This window comes from Artibeus jamaicensis, unplaced genomic scaffold, assembly GCF_021234435.1.
Source record: "Artibeus jamaicensis isolate MK-2021 breed Jamaican fruit bat unplaced genomic scaffold, CSHL_Jam_final contig_373, whole genome shotgun sequence".
In the NCBI taxonomy this organism is placed as follows: domain Eukaryota; kingdom Metazoa; phylum Chordata; class Mammalia; order Chiroptera; family Phyllostomidae; genus Artibeus; species Artibeus jamaicensis.
Genome location: NW_026521807.1, coordinates 697370 through 716434, shown reverse-complemented (window position 1 = coordinate 716434; position 19065 = coordinate 697370). Strand labels below are relative to the sequence as shown.

At 43.4% G+C, this 19065-nt stretch overlaps 1 protein-coding gene across 1 annotated transcript in view; it reads right to left on the bottom strand.

The window, feature by feature from the left end:
* The window catches only part of ANKDD1B (ankyrin repeat and death domain containing 1B), a 52000-nt gene that overhangs the window by 4433 nt on the left and 28502 nt on the right, over positions 1-19065 (bottom strand). The window contains 8 exon segments of the mRNA XM_053664449.1: positions 609-693; positions 695-811; positions 1162-1257; positions 7119-7165; positions 7168-7214; positions 10647-10747; positions 13163-13261; positions 18341-18439. Of these exon segments, the coding sequence (XP_053520424.1) occupies positions 609-693; positions 695-811; positions 1162-1257; positions 7119-7165; positions 7168-7214; positions 10647-10747; positions 13163-13261; positions 18341-18439 (691 nt within the window).

Genomic DNA, 19065 nt, shown 5'->3' with positions numbered 1-19065 from the left:
AGGTCGAGAGATTTCCAGAAGACATCTTTCCTTAAGACTTCACAGAACACTATAGATGTCTAATTAATGACAAGGGATAAATAACAAAGAATTCTTTTTGGAAACTGTAGTCAAGAGTCAACATCCATTTTCTTCACATGAAGTCATGTTGTTAGAAGTAGCCATGAACATGCCATAATTTGTGGTACAAGTCACACATGCCCACGGGCTGTGCTTCTGCACCTACGGTCCCCAGCAGGAAGCAATTCGAACTGGCCTCAGCATAGGACGCATTCACATCTCATTGTATTCACGACGGGAAGTGCTGTAAGTAGGAAATTTTTCCAAGAAAAGTGTTTCCTTCTGTGTTTAATTAGTTGGTTAATGCCAAACAAACTCTATATTTTCTAGATTTGGGCCAAATCATTAAGAAGCAAAGCTAAGGACTCCGGCTGACGTGACTTCATTAATCCTGACAGCTAGCCTGGCTGAATGAGTTCATGGCTCAGCATCCTCTGAGGGAGCCCAGAGTCTGTGTCCCTGGCACTTACTTGGAAGATCTGTCCCCAGGAAGGACTGCTATCCCTAACACGGAATGCCTCCTGCCACATCATCTATGCCACGCTCACCTGACCACTGTTCCTTGATAGCTCTGATCTGGTCCTCCGTGAAGTTCCACGAACGGGCCAGCCTCTGCCACTCACTGGCCTTCAGCTTGGTGGTAAGCCAGGTGCCAGAGGAGACTGCAAATACGCTCAGTCTCCTGACTGTGATCTTGCTTGAATGTCAGAGGAAAGTTGGTTGTTGGGACCCTGATGTTCTCACCATGCTTCTAAATCAAAGTATCAGATGGTTTCAGACTTACTGCCTTTTCCTCTTATTGCCTTATTACAGAATATATATTTTCAGATATAACTTGGTAAGGTGGTAAATGAGACCACGCTTTCAATGTTACCTGCTATTGGATCATTTCTGTCATTCAAAATGTAGACAAACATCTGAAATAAAGAGCTTGAATACTCTCTGTCTGACACAGATTAATGTAAGGGATTTTCAGTGTCATGTCCCTTGCTTCTGTCTCAACCTGCTATTTACCACCCTCCAAGGAAAACAGAGGTGATACCTTGGCTAAAGAAATGTCACAACAGCAGATGCATCTTTAATTGAATCATTCTTCCATACCTCTCTCCAGCCGTAGTATTATTCTGCTTTTATGAGCATGTCCATGACAAGTCTGTGGTTGCTCCTGGAGGCCACAGCCAAGGCCGTCTTCCTTTGCTAAAAGTTGAAAATGAAAATGTCAGGTGATGTAGCCTCGTGGTTAAGAACTCTAAAAAACAAGAGAGCCTGGGTCCAGGTCTGGATCCTACTGCTTCATTGACAGGTGAACCTGGACCACCAGTCCTTAGCTTCTCTCCATCTCAAGAACTACCCCATGGTGTAGTGGAAGAGGCATATGTGATAACACATGTCATGCTCTTAGGACAGCGCGTGACATGTGCAAATTGTCCAAGAAATAGTAGATATTGATAGTGTCTGGTGCTGTAGCAACTGGTCAAAGGAAAGAGTTTGGGTTCAGGGACCCACCATCAACAAGTAACGTTTTACACAGGGTCTATCAACGAGAACCCAAATGTTTTCCAATACCCTCAGGGGTCTCCCTGGCTCACTGCACTGGGCTGTCCTCAGCAAATAACGTGCTTCTACATTCTTCTCCTCAAAGGCAGACTCCACCTGTGGCAGAAGCTTTAGCCAGTGGCCATGCCCCAGCCCTCAATTGCCTTTTCTTCCTTTCTTCTATAGGAAGAGACCTCTGAGTTTTAGCTGGGCATTTGCCATTCTAAACATTTTCTAGCTTTCCTTGCGTTTAGGCATGTGACCTAAGTTCTGGCCAATGGTATAAAAATGGAAGTGGCACACACATCTTCTGGGAAGAATCTTTAGAGGGAGGAAGGGCGTCATTCTCCTTCCGTTCCTCTTCTTCCTGAGTAGAATGCTGTCACTAGTGCAGGACCTTATACGGCCACCTTAGACCTGGAAATGGAAGCCATGTGTTGAGGCAGGCAGAGTAGTGAGACAGAAGAGGGCTGGACCTTATTAAAAGTAATATCAAACGTGACAACATGACTAGTTCATAGTACAGAATTCAGATTGCTGGACTCCTCGCTAGAACTTTTTTCTATTATATCATACTGCTTCTAACCCAGCGTGATGGTTGGAATCTTAACCAAACAGAATGATCGGTAAGGGCTGTTCTAGACATTTGGGGCATGAGTGGTCTGGTGCCCATACGGTACCTTACACAAATTACAAAAGACACCTCAGTCATGATAGATACATACAGGTTTGCAAACAGTGTCCCCTAGATATGTTTCCCTAGATTTTATGCAGCACATGATCTAGACGTCTCTACATGTTTTTTTCCTGAGCAAAAGGTGGTGGTTTTCATTTGTTTTGCAAATCACCCATGAAATTTTGTTCAAGAATCCTTACGAGAATTATAATGAGTGGTCAGACATACCCCAAAAGAAGTTCCAACCCGGGGGGACTTCCGCCAAGATGGAGGCATAGGTGAACACGCGTGGTGCCTTCTCACACAACCAAGTTTAGAGACAACTAAATATTAGCAACAGAAAACACAGCCAGACACAGAAAATTGAACTTTTCGGAAGTCTGATAACAACAAATTCTTCAGCCTGACCGGTAAGGGGCGAAACCAGCAGCTGGTGGAGCGGGGTTGCACAGGAAAACTCGGTCAGACGGACTCAGGTGCGCGGAATTCAGGCGCAGGGTTGGACCTAGTGAGAGACCGAGCAAGCGACCGAGCGAGCGACCTCGGGGAAACAGCGAGGAAGCAGGGCTGCGGGTTGACTGTGGTCGCACATTGGTGCGCGGATAGACAAGCAAGGGAGTGGGCGATTGGACTGGGACCCAGCGGGTCCCTGCGGCAAGCGGCAGCGGAGGGCGCCGCCATTTCCCGGCTCTGACCCCACCTCCACATACAGCGTCATAACCCAGCGACTCTGAGTGGCCCAGCCCTGGTGAACCACCTAAGGCTCTGCTCCTCACCCAGCAGCTCGAAACAGCAGAGGGTACCGCCATTTCCCCGCTCTGACCACACCCCCAAATATAGCGTCACAACCCAGCGACCTGGGAGTCCAGGGCTCCGCTCCTCACACTTAAAGGGCACGAACAGACCAAAAATGGCTCGAGAAGATCTCAAAGCCCCAGAGCCTATAAATCTAAGTGATGAAGAAATAGCAAAACTCTCAGACGCATGGTTTAAAACACTGGTGATCAGGATCCTCACAGAACTGGTTGATTATAGCCACAAATTAGACAAACATATGAAGGCAAAACTAATTGAAATGAATGGAATTGCACAGGAAACCAATAGCGATGAAAAGGAAACTGAGACTCAAATCAATGGAGTGGACCAGAAGAAAGCAAATAATGGCCAAACAGAAAAGAGTGAAGAAACAAGAATTCAAAAAAATGAGGAGAGGCTTAGGAACCTCCAGGACATCTTTAAACGCTCCAACATCCAAATTATACGGGTACCAGAAGGGGAAGAGGAACAGCAACAAGTGGAAAACTTATTTGAACAAATAATAAAGGAGAATTTCCCCAATCTGGCAAAGGAAATAGACTTCCAGGAAATCCAGGAAGCTCAGAGAGTACCAAAGAAGTTGGACCCAAGAAGAAACACACCAAGGCACATCATCATTACATTAGCCAAGATTAAAATAAAGGAGAGAATCCTAGAAGCAGCAAGAGCTAAGGGGACAGTCACCTACAAAGGAGTTCCCATCAGACTATCAGCGGATTTCTCAAAAGAGACCTTACAGGCAAGAAGGGGCTGGAAAGAGGTATTCCAAGTCATGAAATCCAAAGACCTACAACCAAGATTGCTTTATCCAGCAAAACTTTCATTTAGAATGGAAGGCCAGATAAAGTGCTTCTCAGATAAGATCAAATTCAAGGAGTTCATCATCACCAAGCCCTTATTATATGAAATGTTAAAGGGACTTATCTAAGAAAAAGAAGTTAAAAAAACATGAACAGTGAAAGGACAGCAAACTCACAGTTATTAATAACCACACCTAAAACAAAAGCAAACTAAAAGGACAGCTAGATCAGGAGTAGAAACATAGAAATGAGGATCTCAAGAAGGGTTAGCAACAGGGGAGTGGGAGAAGGAGAAGGGAGGAGAAGGTACAGAAAATAAGTAGCATAGACAGTAGATAGAAAATAGATGGGGGGGCAAGAATAGTATGGGAAATATAGAATCTAAAGAACTTGAGACACATGGTCATAACTAAAGGGGGGGTAATGGGGATGGGGAGGTAGGGTGGAGGGGAATGAAGGGGGGAATAGAACAACTGTAATGGCATAATCAATAAAAAATAAATACATTTTAAAAAAAAGAAGTTCCAACCCTAGGAACCGATGTTTCTATTCTTAGGGATCCACGAATGTATCCCAGTAAATCTCTCATACATGACTATTTGCAATTCCCACCATCCCAAGTGATTTGGCTGTTAATTCAGGCATTAAGATGGAGGTGAGCCTGAAAATTAAGGCTGAATGTAATCAGGTTCTAATCAAAAGAGACGGTAATGAAATTAGGAAGAACTGCATTTTGCAGGCATTTAGTAAGCCTCTAATTGTACACTGTTTAAATTCTGGTTTGTAAAGCCATTTGCGTCATCATAATTAGTCTATTTTGGGAAGGCAGCATTCTGAGAGCCAGAGTCTCCAGGCTCCCAGGAAACCTTTCCTGGGAGTGTGTGCTGGGGTGGAAATCTAAACACTGAAGCCATTGAGGGGAAAAGGCCCTCGGGGGCCTGGTGACGTAAGTCTCAGGCCCAGAGAACAGGCTTCTGAAAAATCAAATTTACACCAAATCTCGGCTCCTTTTATCCATTAGATCTTAATTCAGTTTTAGAAACAGTCACTTATCTTTGGTAAAAATTGTAGGAGCAGATAGAAAAAGTAGCTTTTATTCATTAATTAAATATGGATTTGGTGCTAGCTATATTCCAGACCCCGAGAAGAAAGAGGGAGGAGGAGAATGGAAATCAGGGAAAGTCACATTGTGAGGTCTAGTAAACTGCGGGCTTTCATTCTGAAAACAAAACCAAGTGGTAGCAGTAATGGCGTTTACCGGAGCAGCCAGTGCACTAGCACCAGGGGACCCAACGGGAATTCCCTGCCGCTCCAACCTAGATTCTCTACCCACAAGACTTCCCTGGGGCCGTGACGTATTCATGAGAAAGTAGAATAAAGTACAAAAAGAAAGCATAGAAAAATACTAACACTAAATGTTAATACTAATGCTGAATGCTATCAGAAGTTAACTGGTGGGATTCTACCTAGGTGATGAATTATGGGTTATTGTGTTTTCCTAATGATTTTCTACGTTTTCCAGATTGTCCGCAGAGGGCTTGTATTACTTTTATGATCAGAAAAAAATTTTAAGTTAATTTAAAAAACCAACATACAGAGATATGTAAAATAGCACGTCACTACTTCAGATCCTAAAAATATAAAATAGGTGATTCTGAAATCCAGCAGGATGGATTCAGGCTCACCCTAGGAATTAGGGATGCGCTGAGCTGATGGATGGTGTGCGGGAGACAAGGGCAGGAAAAGCTGCAAGTTGTGGAAGCTGCCTTTGCTGCCAGTTCTAGGAAAGCACTGGACAACCAACTGGCCAGTAGCCTTGGGTCTGAAGCCAGGCTTTTACTATATGTGCATCCTGCTGTCATTAAATCGCTCAAATCTTGTTTTGAAAACGGGGATTATTTTGTCTGCCTCACAGCGAAGATGTCAAGACTGAAAGAACACAGAATGTGTGTGAGCCCCCAACAGGGCTGCCACACAGCAGTCTCCCGTGTGTGCACCTTTCAGTGAAGCTGGACTCTAACGGCAGTCGTCTTACTCCCCTCTGACAGCTGAGCCAGCACTACCTCATCCAACAAGTCTGCGCAGCAGCCAAGAGGAGAGAGCCACCCAAATGTCCCCACAAATGGAAGAATAAAATGCGGTACAGTCATACAATAAATACAACTCAGCCTTAAAAAAGGAATCAAATTCTGACACACACACAACATGAATGAACCTTGAGGACACAAAGCTAAGTGAAATAAACCAGTCACAAAAGGGTCAATACTGTGTGGTTATACTTACCATATACTGGTAAATCCTGTATGGTTATACTTACATGAGGTACCGAGAGACAGTTTGAATGGCAGTTGCCAGGGGTTGGGGGTGGTGTGGACGAGAAAACGGGTGGTTGTTGTCCACAAAAGTTCAATTTCGTAAGATGAAAAGTTCTAGAGATTGGTTGCAGAATAGTGTGAATGTAATTAACAATACTAAACTGCACTCTTAAAATGGTTAAGATGGTAAATTTTATGTTATATGTATTTTAGAATTTAAAAACTTTTTAAAATAAAGAAAACAAGTTTAGACATGCATGTGTCCATTTATTCATGGCATCTCTTTTTATAATAACACCTCTTAGGAACAATTTAAATGCCCGTCGGCTGAGGATTAGTTAAATTAACAGTGTGTCCATACCACAGTCTATTACGCAGTTGTGCAAAAAAGAATGAAGAGACCGTTCACGTACTTACATGGGAGGGTCCCCACTTTCTGTTGTTAAGGCAAAAAAGTCGCGTGCAGAGCAGTATGCGGAGGCACGTCGCCACTGTGCAGAGAGGACAGAGGAGCGGCAGGAGATGCAGCACACTTCTGCCTGCTTGTCTCTGCATGGAGACCTTCTGGGACGAAGAGAGAAGCGCATAATAATGGATTTACGGGGCAAGGGTGGCAGGGGTAGGGGAAAACTTATACTGTCAAACCTTTCCTAATTATATGTATTTTTAATTGAACCATATGAATCTATAATCTTTTCAGAAAGTTAATAATTTGAGTTTTAAAAATACATTTTTAATTGTTCACAGTTAAATTTCTTACTGACCTATCTTAATAAAAAATGGGATGTTTTACTGACTATCAAGGCACAGGTTTTCTCCAGTTTGTGTCCATTTCTCACAGGCTATGCTGCTGCTAAGGGCGGAACGCCTACACGGTGTTCTGGCAGCCACCTTAGCTGAGCGGGGTGAAAGCACCTCACCAGCAGCCTTCAGATGGCAGCCTGCCTTCAGCAGCGTTCCCCCAGTTCCACATTTCCAAGGTCAGCAGCCAGGTGCAAAGGAGCCTGCTGCCTCTGCCACGAGAAACTTCAGAAACGTCATCCACACACACTACAAAGGGGGGGAATGAGCATCATGAAAAGACAAAGGGAAAAATACAGATGGCCTATATAGGCATAAAAAAAAGAGACAAAGTCACATGTTTTTAAGTAGGTGCAGGGGACATTCATGGTAGTGTTGTTTATGGCAGTGAAAACTGTTAGGAAGTTACACATTTAACAAGGAGATTCATTAGATGAACTATCGTGTGTCCACATATTATAACAGTAAGCAACTATTAAAAAGGTATTTAAAAAATTTTTTTCAATATGAAGGAAGTACCCAGAATAATCAAGTTCATGGAGACAGAAAGTAGAATGGTGATTGCCAAGGGCCGAGGGGGGAGGGTGGGCAGTTATTATTTAATAAGTATAGAGTTTCAGTTTGGGAAGACAAAAAAGTTGTAAAGATGGGGAGAGGTGTAGTTCTTCAATAATGTGAATGTACTCAAGGCCACTGAACTGTACATTTACGAATGGTTAGAAAGGTAAATTGTATGTTATGTGTATTTTGCCATAATAAAAACTGGTTTCAAAGATTGTTTTTTTTAAATGAAAAAATACTTACTTAACATTAAAAGCCTTAGGAAATAAGGAAATGACATTGTATTTAGCCAAGCTATCTCTCTCTCTCTCTCTATACACACACACACACACACACACACACACACACACACACACACACACCATTGTTAACATAAGAAGAACAGTTTGTGTGACATCGATGTAACCTTGCAGCCAAGGAGAAGACTGGAATGCACATGTGAACAATGACAACTTCAGTGTACCAGTCAGTGGGAGTGGTAGATTCTGTTGAATGATCATGTGTATACTGTGTGGTCATTGCATTGAAAATAACTCAGCAAGTAGAACAACAAATATGCATCAACTTTTGCATTAAGCTCAAACATTCCTTCACGAAAACCATTTGGATGATTGAGAAGGCCGCAGCTACGGGCAGCTGGTGACTGGCAGTCTCACCATGACAACACGCCTGCTCACGCATCACATCGCATACAGAGTTTTTCTGAGAAACATTGAATCACCCAGGTGACTCAGCCCCGCTACAGCCCAGATTTGGCGCCCTGCAAATTCCAGCTTTTCCCAAAACTAAAATCACCTTTGAAGGGGAAGAGATTTCAGAGTGTTGATGAGATTCAGGAAAATATGATAGGACAGCTGATGGTGACTGGGAGAACTATGTGAGGTCCCAAGGTGCCTACTTAGAAGGGCACTAAGGCATCATTGTCCTGTGTACAATGTTTATTGTACCTTGTATCTTCTTCAAGAATTGTCTCTATTTTTCATTTACATGGCTGAATGTTTATATATATAAAACTCAATATACATAAGAAAATAGCCCTGGCTGGTGTGGCACAGTGGACTGAGTGTTGGACTGTGAAATGAAGGGTCGCTATTTCGATCTATTTCGATTCCCAGTCTTGGGCACATTCCTGGGTTGCAGGCCAGGTCCCCAGTAGGGGGCACGTGAAAGGTGACTACACATTAAAGTTTCTCCCCCTCTCTTTCTCCCTTCCTTCCTCTCTCTAAAAATAAATAAATAAAATCTTTTAAAAAAAGAAAATATATCAACAATGTTTTTAAATGATAATATCTAGATGGAGGGATCAGAGTTTATTTTTATTGCCTTCTCCATTTCATATTTTGTAAATTTCCTGCATTGTAATATAGAAAGAACAACAAGACTTTTAATTTTTTTCTGGAATAATAATTTTCCTATCAAGAGAATGAGAGTGTTTCAACAAATTACATGAAATCTCAAGAAATCATCTATCATAACCTCTCATCCAGACCACTGCTCATGTGAAACATTTCTAAACTGTTAGGACAGAAAGAACACTGGTTATGATACAGCCCAGCCCCGAAACCAGACAGAGGAAACAACTTTCCCAGGGTCACACAGCCGGGCAATAACATCTAGCCCGTACTTGCACAGGGACAATTTGCTTAGGATGTTAGCATAATTAAAGTAGAAAAGCACTTACTAAAGACCCCCTTTGGCCAGCAGTGTGCCCTCAGGGGGCTCATCATCCAAGACATTATTACATTTACACTGACAAACCTATTGAAGGTCTGTACCAACATGGAATAGAGACACAAGTGTAATACGTCAAATGCCAATGAAATTTCATGTGACAGTGGTGTTGTAAGTCTAGAAGGCAGGAAACTGCCCCAAAGTGTTAAGAGTTCTCTTTTGGGGGGGAATTACAAACAAATTACAAGTTGTCAGCTTATTTATGTTTTCTTATTTTTATACATTGAGTGTATTCCTGGTCTACCAAAAAAAAAAAGAAATGATGAAGTCTGGCTCTGTAACTGGAGGGTAGTCTGTGGAGTGGACTTGGCCAGTTGTGGTGAAACCAAAACCACATCTGTGTTCTGTCTGTGTGTGTAGCAAAAAGCCTGCCCATGAGGAAAGACTGGGGGCACTGACATATTTGAACACATGATTATATTTAATAACATGAGGAGTTTTTCTTTCCCCAAACTTTTGGGATAGTAAACAATGAGGGGGGAGGAAGGCCCTGGGGAAGGAAAGGACCAATGGGGAAATAAGTCTCCATTCAGCTCAAGGCACAGACGACCTCACAGGAGAAGACTGCAAAGATCTGAGCCGGTGCTCTGGTTGGACAAAGGAGAAGCAGAGTGTTATACAGCCGGTGAGCATGGCCCAGCCACCTGGCCTGGCTGGTCCCCACCCAGAGGGCTCTGCTGAGGCTACTCTGGGAAGAGGCAGAGAAAGGCAGGAGGAGCCCAGAGGTCTCTGTCCTCAAGACTCTGGAAAGGCTCCTCTCTGAGTTTCTCTTCCCAGTCCCTCCCTCCAACTCCTGGAGGGGGCAGCCCAATGCCAGGAGCAGGCCCTGAGGCCAAGGTGCCCCTCCCCATCCTTGTTAGTCGTCCACCGCTGCCATTTCCAGCCAGTGACAGATTCTGGTTATGAGGAATATGATTCTGCTCCAGCGGATTGCATTCATGGTGATTTTTTTATATGAAGATTTTGCCTCTGGGCTAAAAGAAGACACATTTACTGTCTATAATATAATATAGAAGCAAAGCTTCCTTCTAGAGGTGAAGGGCTCCCCCAGTTACAACATTTCATACAGGGTGAGTGGCTTTTCATTTAAAGAGCCTCTGGCAATTTACCTCTGAACTATTGCTTATCAGAAGGGCTGGGCCTGTTAAATGAATGTACTGGCTGAATCCCAGTTGTACATTTGAAAAAGACACAGTATTTATTTGCAGGTTACAGAAAAACAAAGGAAGAAGAAAAAGAACGTGCACATTCTTCCCAAGAAATTTTAAAGTACCTTGAATTTGATCAAAACTACCCCTAAACACACACTGAGTTGAAACACATAAGAAAATAGACACTCCGGGTGCTGACTTGCTTGATACGATGTCAGTGTCATGCTGTGCACTTAATAAGCTGTTTACTACGGTGACATGGTTGTTGATAACAGCTAAATGAAGAGGGGACTCCTTAGGCTGCAGGAAGAAATGAAAACTTCAAATCCAAAATATTCTGGCTTCATCATTCAGATCAAAAGCAACTCATTTCAGCAGACACTTCCTGATACTCTGCTGAGTACTGAAGGTAAGTGTCCAGCTGTCATTTCCGTACCAACAGTACGCAGCAAACCTGCTCACCAGCGATTGGTTTCTCCCTTCATCACTCTAGAACTATACACTGAGCACCTGCCGTGGGCCAGGCTGAGGACTGAGTGGCGAGCATGGCCCATTCTCCGAAATCTTCCAATTCAGTGCAGTAAGCAACTATTAACTGTTTCTAGTCACTATATATGTATATATACACACAATTACAAATTATGATAAGTGCTTTAAAGGAAAAGTAGAGAGTAGTATGAGAGCACATGTCAGGGTTTGGCAGAAGGCTGACCTCATTCTGGAGGTCAATAAAGGCTTTCCTTAAGAACTGACATGTGAGCTCAAATGTTAAGAATAAGAAAGCAATTAATAGGCATAACTGCAGGACTTCTCAGAGCCTTCAGAGAGCTACAGTGCAGTGGGAAGAGCCACCAGGAGGAAACAGCAATCACATCTAGCATTTCCTGAACTGATTTGATCTCAAGCTCTCCCCACTCACCCAGAGGCACCATTCTTGTGCTCAGCCCTCCAACCAACATGGAGTTCTGCCGTGATGTATTCACCACATACTTGCAACCTGCTTCCCTTTCCTTCTTGTTTCTGGCTAAAATTCCTGTTTTCCGGCCACACCCCCACACTCTCACTCATCTCCACCTCGTGCTCCTTGCCCAGCCCTCTGGGCGGCAGTGCCCACCTCCAGGAACACACTTGGCCTCTTGCTGCCTCAATCTCACCCAGCTGCCACCGGCCCCTGAAGGCATGAGAGACAAGATGTTTCCAGGGCAAAGAAGGCAGCTGAAAGCAGGGGAGGGGAAGAACAGAGCTGTGAGGGAGAGTGAGGTGAGAGGCATCCCGTGGAGAGGACTGGAGGCGGGTGTGAAAGCACAAGGGCAGAAGATCCAGTGCGACTGGTGAAGAGTCGCTGTGCTGAAAGCAAAGTGAGTGAAGGGAGGAAGGCAGGTGTGTGTGAGCATGGGTGAGGATGGAGGCGGTGGTGCTCAAGTGGAATGGGTGTTTATAAACAGCAGTTACTTGCATCCAATGTGTTCTTCTAATGGTAGTGAGTATACTCACTTCCCCAACAGTACTCTGTATTAAATACAACTTTTCATTCGCAATAACCCTAGCAGTTAGGTTTTCTACTCCCTGAGTGGTATATGAGGCACAGAGAGATTAAGTAACTTCCACTAGTCATAGGAGTGAGGAAGTGGCAGACACAGGATGTGAACCCAGATCTTCCTGATGCCAATATTGCATCAGGCTCCTCCCCAGAAAACAGGGGTAGATTGACAGAAGAGAGATGTGGTGAGCTGGCAGGTGTGTCAGCAGCACACAGAGGACGAGGAGAAGAAGGGGCACGTAGGATGCCATGGCTATGTAAATCAGGTTGTCTGAGGGTGAGCCAAGGAAACGGGAGACAGATGGGGCTGCAGCGGGCAATGTGAGGGGAAGGCTTTCTGTGCGGGACCCTTCCACTCAGGAAGGGAAGAAGGAGGGAGGGGGAGGAGGAGGGAAGGGAGGAAGGAAGAGCAGGCATCCCTCTTCCCAGGAAGTGGGCAGTGTCCTTCCTGCTGGGACCACCAGCCTTGCTGGGGCCCAGCCCCTCCTGAGACACAGGAAGCATCTTTGGACCAGCCAGGAGAGTTCAGGGCCAGTTCCCTTGACGCCATTCTCTGAAAACGACCAGTCATGATTCAAATCACATCCCTTCTCTTGAGTTCATACAAGAAATAGTAATGGCTAAGCATGATCAGAGGAAATAATATTCTCCCAGGAGAAATGAAAACATAGTGAAAAATAGAGGAATGTTTCCCATCTAATTCCAGCACAGAGAACTTTTGTAAATTTTACCAAAGCCAATTCAAACTTCAAAAAACCTAAATCAGCATAAAGGATTGATTTTCAAAAGAAAAACAAGATTGTTCAGTGAAGGGGGTAGAAATAATCATTCTCATTCCTATTGACAGCAGCTTCATCATTTTCCCAGACTGATAAGTTTAATCCAAGAATAATGGCATCTCTAGACACATGATAAAGTTTTATTACTGTGAATATAAATATTTAAAGCACACAGATTTCATTTTGTTCAGGAACTTCAATGACTTTCTAAAATTCAACCCTTGGATTTTATTTCTCAAGATTAAGTCTCAGCCTCCAAAAGAAGTCAGCTGGCCATCCCAGAAAGAATTCCTCCTTTGTGAACACCTCATCCCCACCATGTATCTGCAAGGAGCATCTCTCAGCACAGCCCGCCTCCCAGCCGGATCAAAGCCCGAGTTATTAGCATAGACTCACTTCCCCATTCTGGTGCAGATCAACATTCTCACTGAGAAGAAAGCCGACAAGCGATGCATGGCCATTCTGGGTTGCTATCTGCAAAGCACTGACACTGAGCTGCAAGACAGGTGAAGAGGGCCCAGAGGGATTCCTGTTAGAATCCAGCATGCTTTCTGGTTGATCACATGGCAATCAAATAATACAACAAAGTAGTACAACTATTTAATAAAGAAAACCCAATGTGTTTTTGGTAATTTGCAGGGTGTGGGCACTTGGTTACTTCTAAGTGTCTCCCAATAAAGAGTCAGAGTCCTAGGTAATACATACCTAGGACTAGATACCTCTTGTCTAGGAAGTACAAAGTAGACTAGTGACAAGTCTTTCTATACATCCTGCAAACCCCCTCCCTGAGCCAAAATAGCTGACTTGGTCCCAAGAAAAGCCCTGGCATTCTCCTGCCTCCCTGACTATTTGCTAGCAGCTCTCCCCTCCGGCATAGCTCAGCGGGATTGCTGCCTACGTGCAGTGTTCCCTCGTGGCCCCTTTCCTCAACTCCTTTAGCACCTCCTCTCCTTCACTGCCAGCAGCTGTGTCCCACAGCTCCCTGTGCTCCGATGTCTTCAGTCAGTGTCCACATTAGGTGCCAAAGTGTTTCACATCAGGGCCTGCTTTTAATGATCCTGCCATCCTCCAAAAGGCCTAGCGGGTGCCTTGTAATAATACAAGATCAATTAATAGTGATTGATGAACTCATTGTAAGATCATTATGAAGTATTTTCAGGTCCTCCAAATAAGGATGCTGTAGGATATTACGTTTTCCTAAAAAGGCTGCATAAGTATCTCCCATCCCAGATGCTCTTCTGCAGTGTGACCCTGCCACTCCCCCATCAAGCACTACAATAACAAGTAAGAATAGAACCGGAAGACTACTCCCAGCAAGTAATCAAGAAAGTCTTCTTGGATAGAGTGACATTTAGACTGAGATCAGAATGATAAGAAGGGCCGCAGTAAGGAGATCTGAAGCAGAAACAAGTTTGTGAAGAACCCAATGCCAAGGACCCTGTAGCAGGCAGATCTGTGGGATTTTGCAGCATTGTATCCATGAGGTACTACAAGCTCAGTGCACAGGGCCTGCATGTTACCGAACAAGAGGAGGTGGTCCGAGGGAGGGGCAATACAATATTTGGCCCACCTAGGGATGCCCAAAACTGCTGTACAACAGGGGCCCCTCCCAAAAACCAAAATACTAAAATCTACTGGGCCCTTCTGTCCGCCGCCAATTGGAAACACATCTCTTAATGCCAGAGATTTGTGAAAAGGAAACAAAATGTTTATTTAATGCTATTCAGGCCTAATGCCACCACTAAAATATCAAAGTCCTTTATGTATACACCTACACCCACACAGCGCTCCCTTCCCTCTTGTCCCAACTCCGGGTACCGTAAATCAGGAAAAGAGCACACGTCTGTGTTGCAGGCCGCTGGCACCGTCAGCTGTGTCACTGTGCAGGATCTCGAGTTAATCCAAAGTACTGTGGTACCCTCTCATGGTCCACTGGCAAGAGTCCTTTGTACCCAGTTCCAGTCAAAGTCTCTGTTGCTTTTTCAGGCCCCGCAGCCAAAGGGGGCACCCCAAAGCCGCGTGGGCCTCTTCTACCAAAGCTGCAGGAGTCCGCACTCCACCAAAAGTATGTGGCTGTCTTCTTCACCTGGCTGCAGGGATCTCCATTCTGGCAAAGCTGCGTGGTTTTTCCCTTTCACCTGGGAAAGAGGGGGTCCACACCCTGCCAAAACCACGTGGCTCCCTCTTTCACCTCACCAACAGGGGGTCCTCACTCTGCTGAAACCGCGTGGCTCTCTCGCCAAGCGGGGACCCTTCATGTCCTGGAGCCAGTCTTTTCCAAGCTCCCACCCAGGCCATCTCGCTCAGGAGTGCAGCCCCTAGTTACATTCTGAGTCCCAGCCCTTCTCACTCCGGAGAGCAACCCTTAGCTACATCCTGAGTCTCTGCTAGTTCCTTCTCTCTTCTTCCTTCTGCCTCCTTCTTCCTGGCCCCAAACTTGGCCACTGCTATTTAACATAACTTGGCCACTGCTATTTAACATAACTTGGCCACTGCTATTTAACATATCTATGAAACCAGTTAAAGGTTATAGATATGTTAAATAACCATTCCTCCAGAGGTTAGCTCCAAAACTGTTGCTATGCAAAATAGCTCTCAATGGCCTGGCTCTATTCATTCCTTTCCCCTGTGTGTGGGGGGGGGGGGTGAGGACATCTTATATGTCTCTCCAATATTCCTATACACTTTGAATTCTGGACACTTTTCTAAATCTTTTTCTGGGGGGGCCCCCTTTGGCTGCACCCTGTATCATGCAGACTTCTTAGGGCCAAAGAAATATTTAAAATCTTTAAAAAAAATGTTTCCAAGATACCAAAAGAAACTAAATATCTAAGTGACATATTTATACTTCATTGATAGTTAAATATAATATTCATAAAATATACATTACATTTGTAAACAATTTGTAGGTTAAAGTTTTTCACTTTCCTGAAATTTCCAAGTACAAACAGAGGCCTAAGAAATCAGTCAATCAGCAGTTAGGGGAGTTTATCATATCCAAGCAATAATGAAAGCACAAATTTTAAAAATCCTTTAAAAATTATTTTCAGCAAAAAAAAAAAAACTGTTTAACTTGAAAAATGGGAAAATTTAAACAGGTTTAATAAGGTGAGGATAGGGTCTCCAGAAATATAAATTCTTACCATCTACAAATGTCTTCGCTGGACCTGGGCAGTTAGTAGGGCCCTGAAGGGAGCCTGCTGCCCAGAAGCCTGAGCAGTCTCTCCCCGCAACACTAATGGAGGAACTCTGTACCATCAGCTAAATCCACAATCTACCTCAATTACCTCCTCATAAATGACTCAACCCTTTACCACCCCGTTTGGTTGGGGGTGGGGACACAAAAGCAATCTTGTGGAGACCAAGACTAATCAATGGCAGCAGGTGGAGCACTTCCAGGATCAAACACAGTAATCACCTACAGATGTGAAAGCAAAACAAGTCTAGTGTATCCCCTGAGTAATATCTGTGTGCAGGTGGCTGGCCTCTTGTTTCACAAGGCCTCTTTCCCTGGGGTCCTCACTACATTGGGCAGAGACAGGTGTGGTGGCCAGTAGGAGCTGAGGTTGTAGATCCAGGAAGTATGCTAATGAACTCAGTGGGAAACCTCAAGATAACAAAAGAGCTGAAAAAACGGACTCAGGAGAATTTCCAGGCTGCCTACATGAGGCCAAGACCATAAAGATATGGACAACGTGGAGTCTGTAGTCTTAGACAGGTGAAGAGAAGAGAGCTTGTAAAAGATATTACGAAGGGCCGAATAATTAGGTCCAGAAGGGCGGGAGGGTACACATTCTGAATATTTCCTGGGCCCCATGAATTCTTAACTTCGTGCTCATTTATTGCATAAGTAACCTTGCAACACCAGTGTGACTCACTTTACATTATCTGCATTTTTCATACTCTCACAATCCTGTCTGTGTATATATAAATTGTACATGATGAAAATATATGTATAAACACTATTTTTTTCAATTAGTGTTCTATCATGAATATTTTCTATATTATAATATATTTAGTATTTATAATTCATATTTTTAATAATTTTATTTAGTTATTTTTCAAGTACAGTTTTGTGTCTATTTCTCCCATCCCAGCCTCCCCCGCCCCGTGCTCCCCACCTCCCTCCCATTTCCACCCCCCTTAGTCCTCATCCCTGTGTCCTTATAATTAATATTTTAATGGTACACAATTTTCCATGAAACAGGTGAAGCAAATTTTTATTCAGCCTTTCCTCTACCATTCATTACACTTATAGGTTGTACCTAATTCTTGGCTATTGGAGGAAACTAACATCTCTGTTAATGCCTGAAGCTTTTTCCCCCTTTCATAGTATTCCCTTAAAATAATTTCTCAAAGGTGGGTTGTGAAAGGAAAGTGACAAACTGCTTTTCAAGAGGATTAAATAAATGTATACTCCTGGTAGCAGAATACAAGGATATAAAGCATTATCGGCTAGGACTTTATTCTTTAACACTTCCGAAGAAGAGTTGTTTACACATTGTGCTGATAAGGAACAATCTCCAAGAGATATTGGCAACTAAAACAAAAACAAGGCCCTGGCTGGTGTGGCTCAGTCGGTTGGGCGTCGTCCCACAAAGCGAAAGGTCGCCAGTTCAATCCTTGGTCAGGACACATGCCTGGGTTGCAGGTTCGGTCTCTGGTGCATTTGAGACGTTTCTCTCTCATATCAATGTTTCTCTCCCTTTCTTTCTCCCTCCCTTCCCCTCTCTCTAAAAATAAATTAAAATTTTTTTAAAAAAAAACAAGGTGCAGAGCAACATATATGGTGCCAGTGTGTATATGTGCATGCGTTTAATCACATTTTCCTTGTAAGATTAAATCATCTGTTAATAATGTTAACTCTGAAGAGGTGAAACTGAGATGTGGAGGTGGAATAAGACACTTGCTATCATATACCCTTTGGTACTCTTCAAAAGTTTTTTGTTACTATCATTATAATACAAAACTAATTAGAAAAAAAAAACAGAAAAAGAACATAAAACCATCTGAAGACAAGGCCATAGCAGTGGTTAGAAGCTCAGGCACACAGCTTGAATCTGTACTGCCATTAACTAGTTGTATGACACTAGATGAGTTTCTTAACTTTTCTAAATTCAAGTTTTCTCATCTTAAAAAAAAATGAAGGCAGGTGTGAAAGGATCTGAGCACCGAAGTATTTAGAAAAAGCCTCCATTCTGTTTTCTCCAGGCCCCAGACTGAGCGCTGGGATTTTATATACATAATTTATTTTGCAATACCTACTGTGAATAAGCCAGGTAAGCACTAGTTGCTAGGGGGAAAACAAAGCAGTGTCTCCCTATTTGAGAAATAACAACTATCTGCTCCTTTTGCCCCATTTTAAATTATTCCTTCCCCACATAAATAGGGAGGACAGCATTGCTTTTGAGGAGACAATAATTAGGGAATATCAGATATAAATCATTGATTCTTATCCCAAACCAAGCAAATTATAAGTAGGAATCCTACAAAAGCCCAGGGAGTGGGTCGGCACAGGACCACATTGCCCAGGAAGCATCCCGAGTGCCCCTCACTCGGACACGCAGCACATGCTTCGTTTGGAATGTTGATGTCCCTCCCTGCTCCCAGCAGCACTTTGCTGCATTCTTCATGGCCTCCTGCAGCAGCTAGGAAGAATGGTGTTTCTCCATTCTAACAAAAGGAAATATGTTAAAATTAATTACCTCTTGGCACGGAATGAAATTACTTGAGAAACAACATGCTTTCTCTATATCTTTTATGTATAACTCTTAGTAATGGATGGTGCTTATTAAGCATCTATGTGCCAGCATACACTGCCAAGGCCATATGCTTTGGCTCAGTTAAATTGCATAATAGCCCCCTGAGGTCAGGATTAATACTACCCTCTTTTTACAGATATGGAAACTGAGCCTCAGCTGAAAAGTGGCAAAACTGGGATGCAAGTCCAGCTGTTTGGCTCCAAAACCTGCATTCTTAACTATTGGTTATACAGCCTCCTTTCAGACTTTCCCTCCACCATGTAATAATTCTTAATCTTCCCTCTTAACCTTTATCAATTTATCCAGCAAACATTTATTAGACACCTACTAACCAGACACCTCTTAGATACTACTGGGCACTGGGACTGGAAAGACAAATAGGACACAGACCCTACCCACCAGATGGTAACAGATTGTTAAGAAAGATAATCGCAGAAATAAGGAATTATGATGCAGTGAAACATACAAAAATAGAAGTACACTTGTATCAAGTATAGCTTTAACCTTTAAAACTGATTTAAAATGTTGTATGTCACT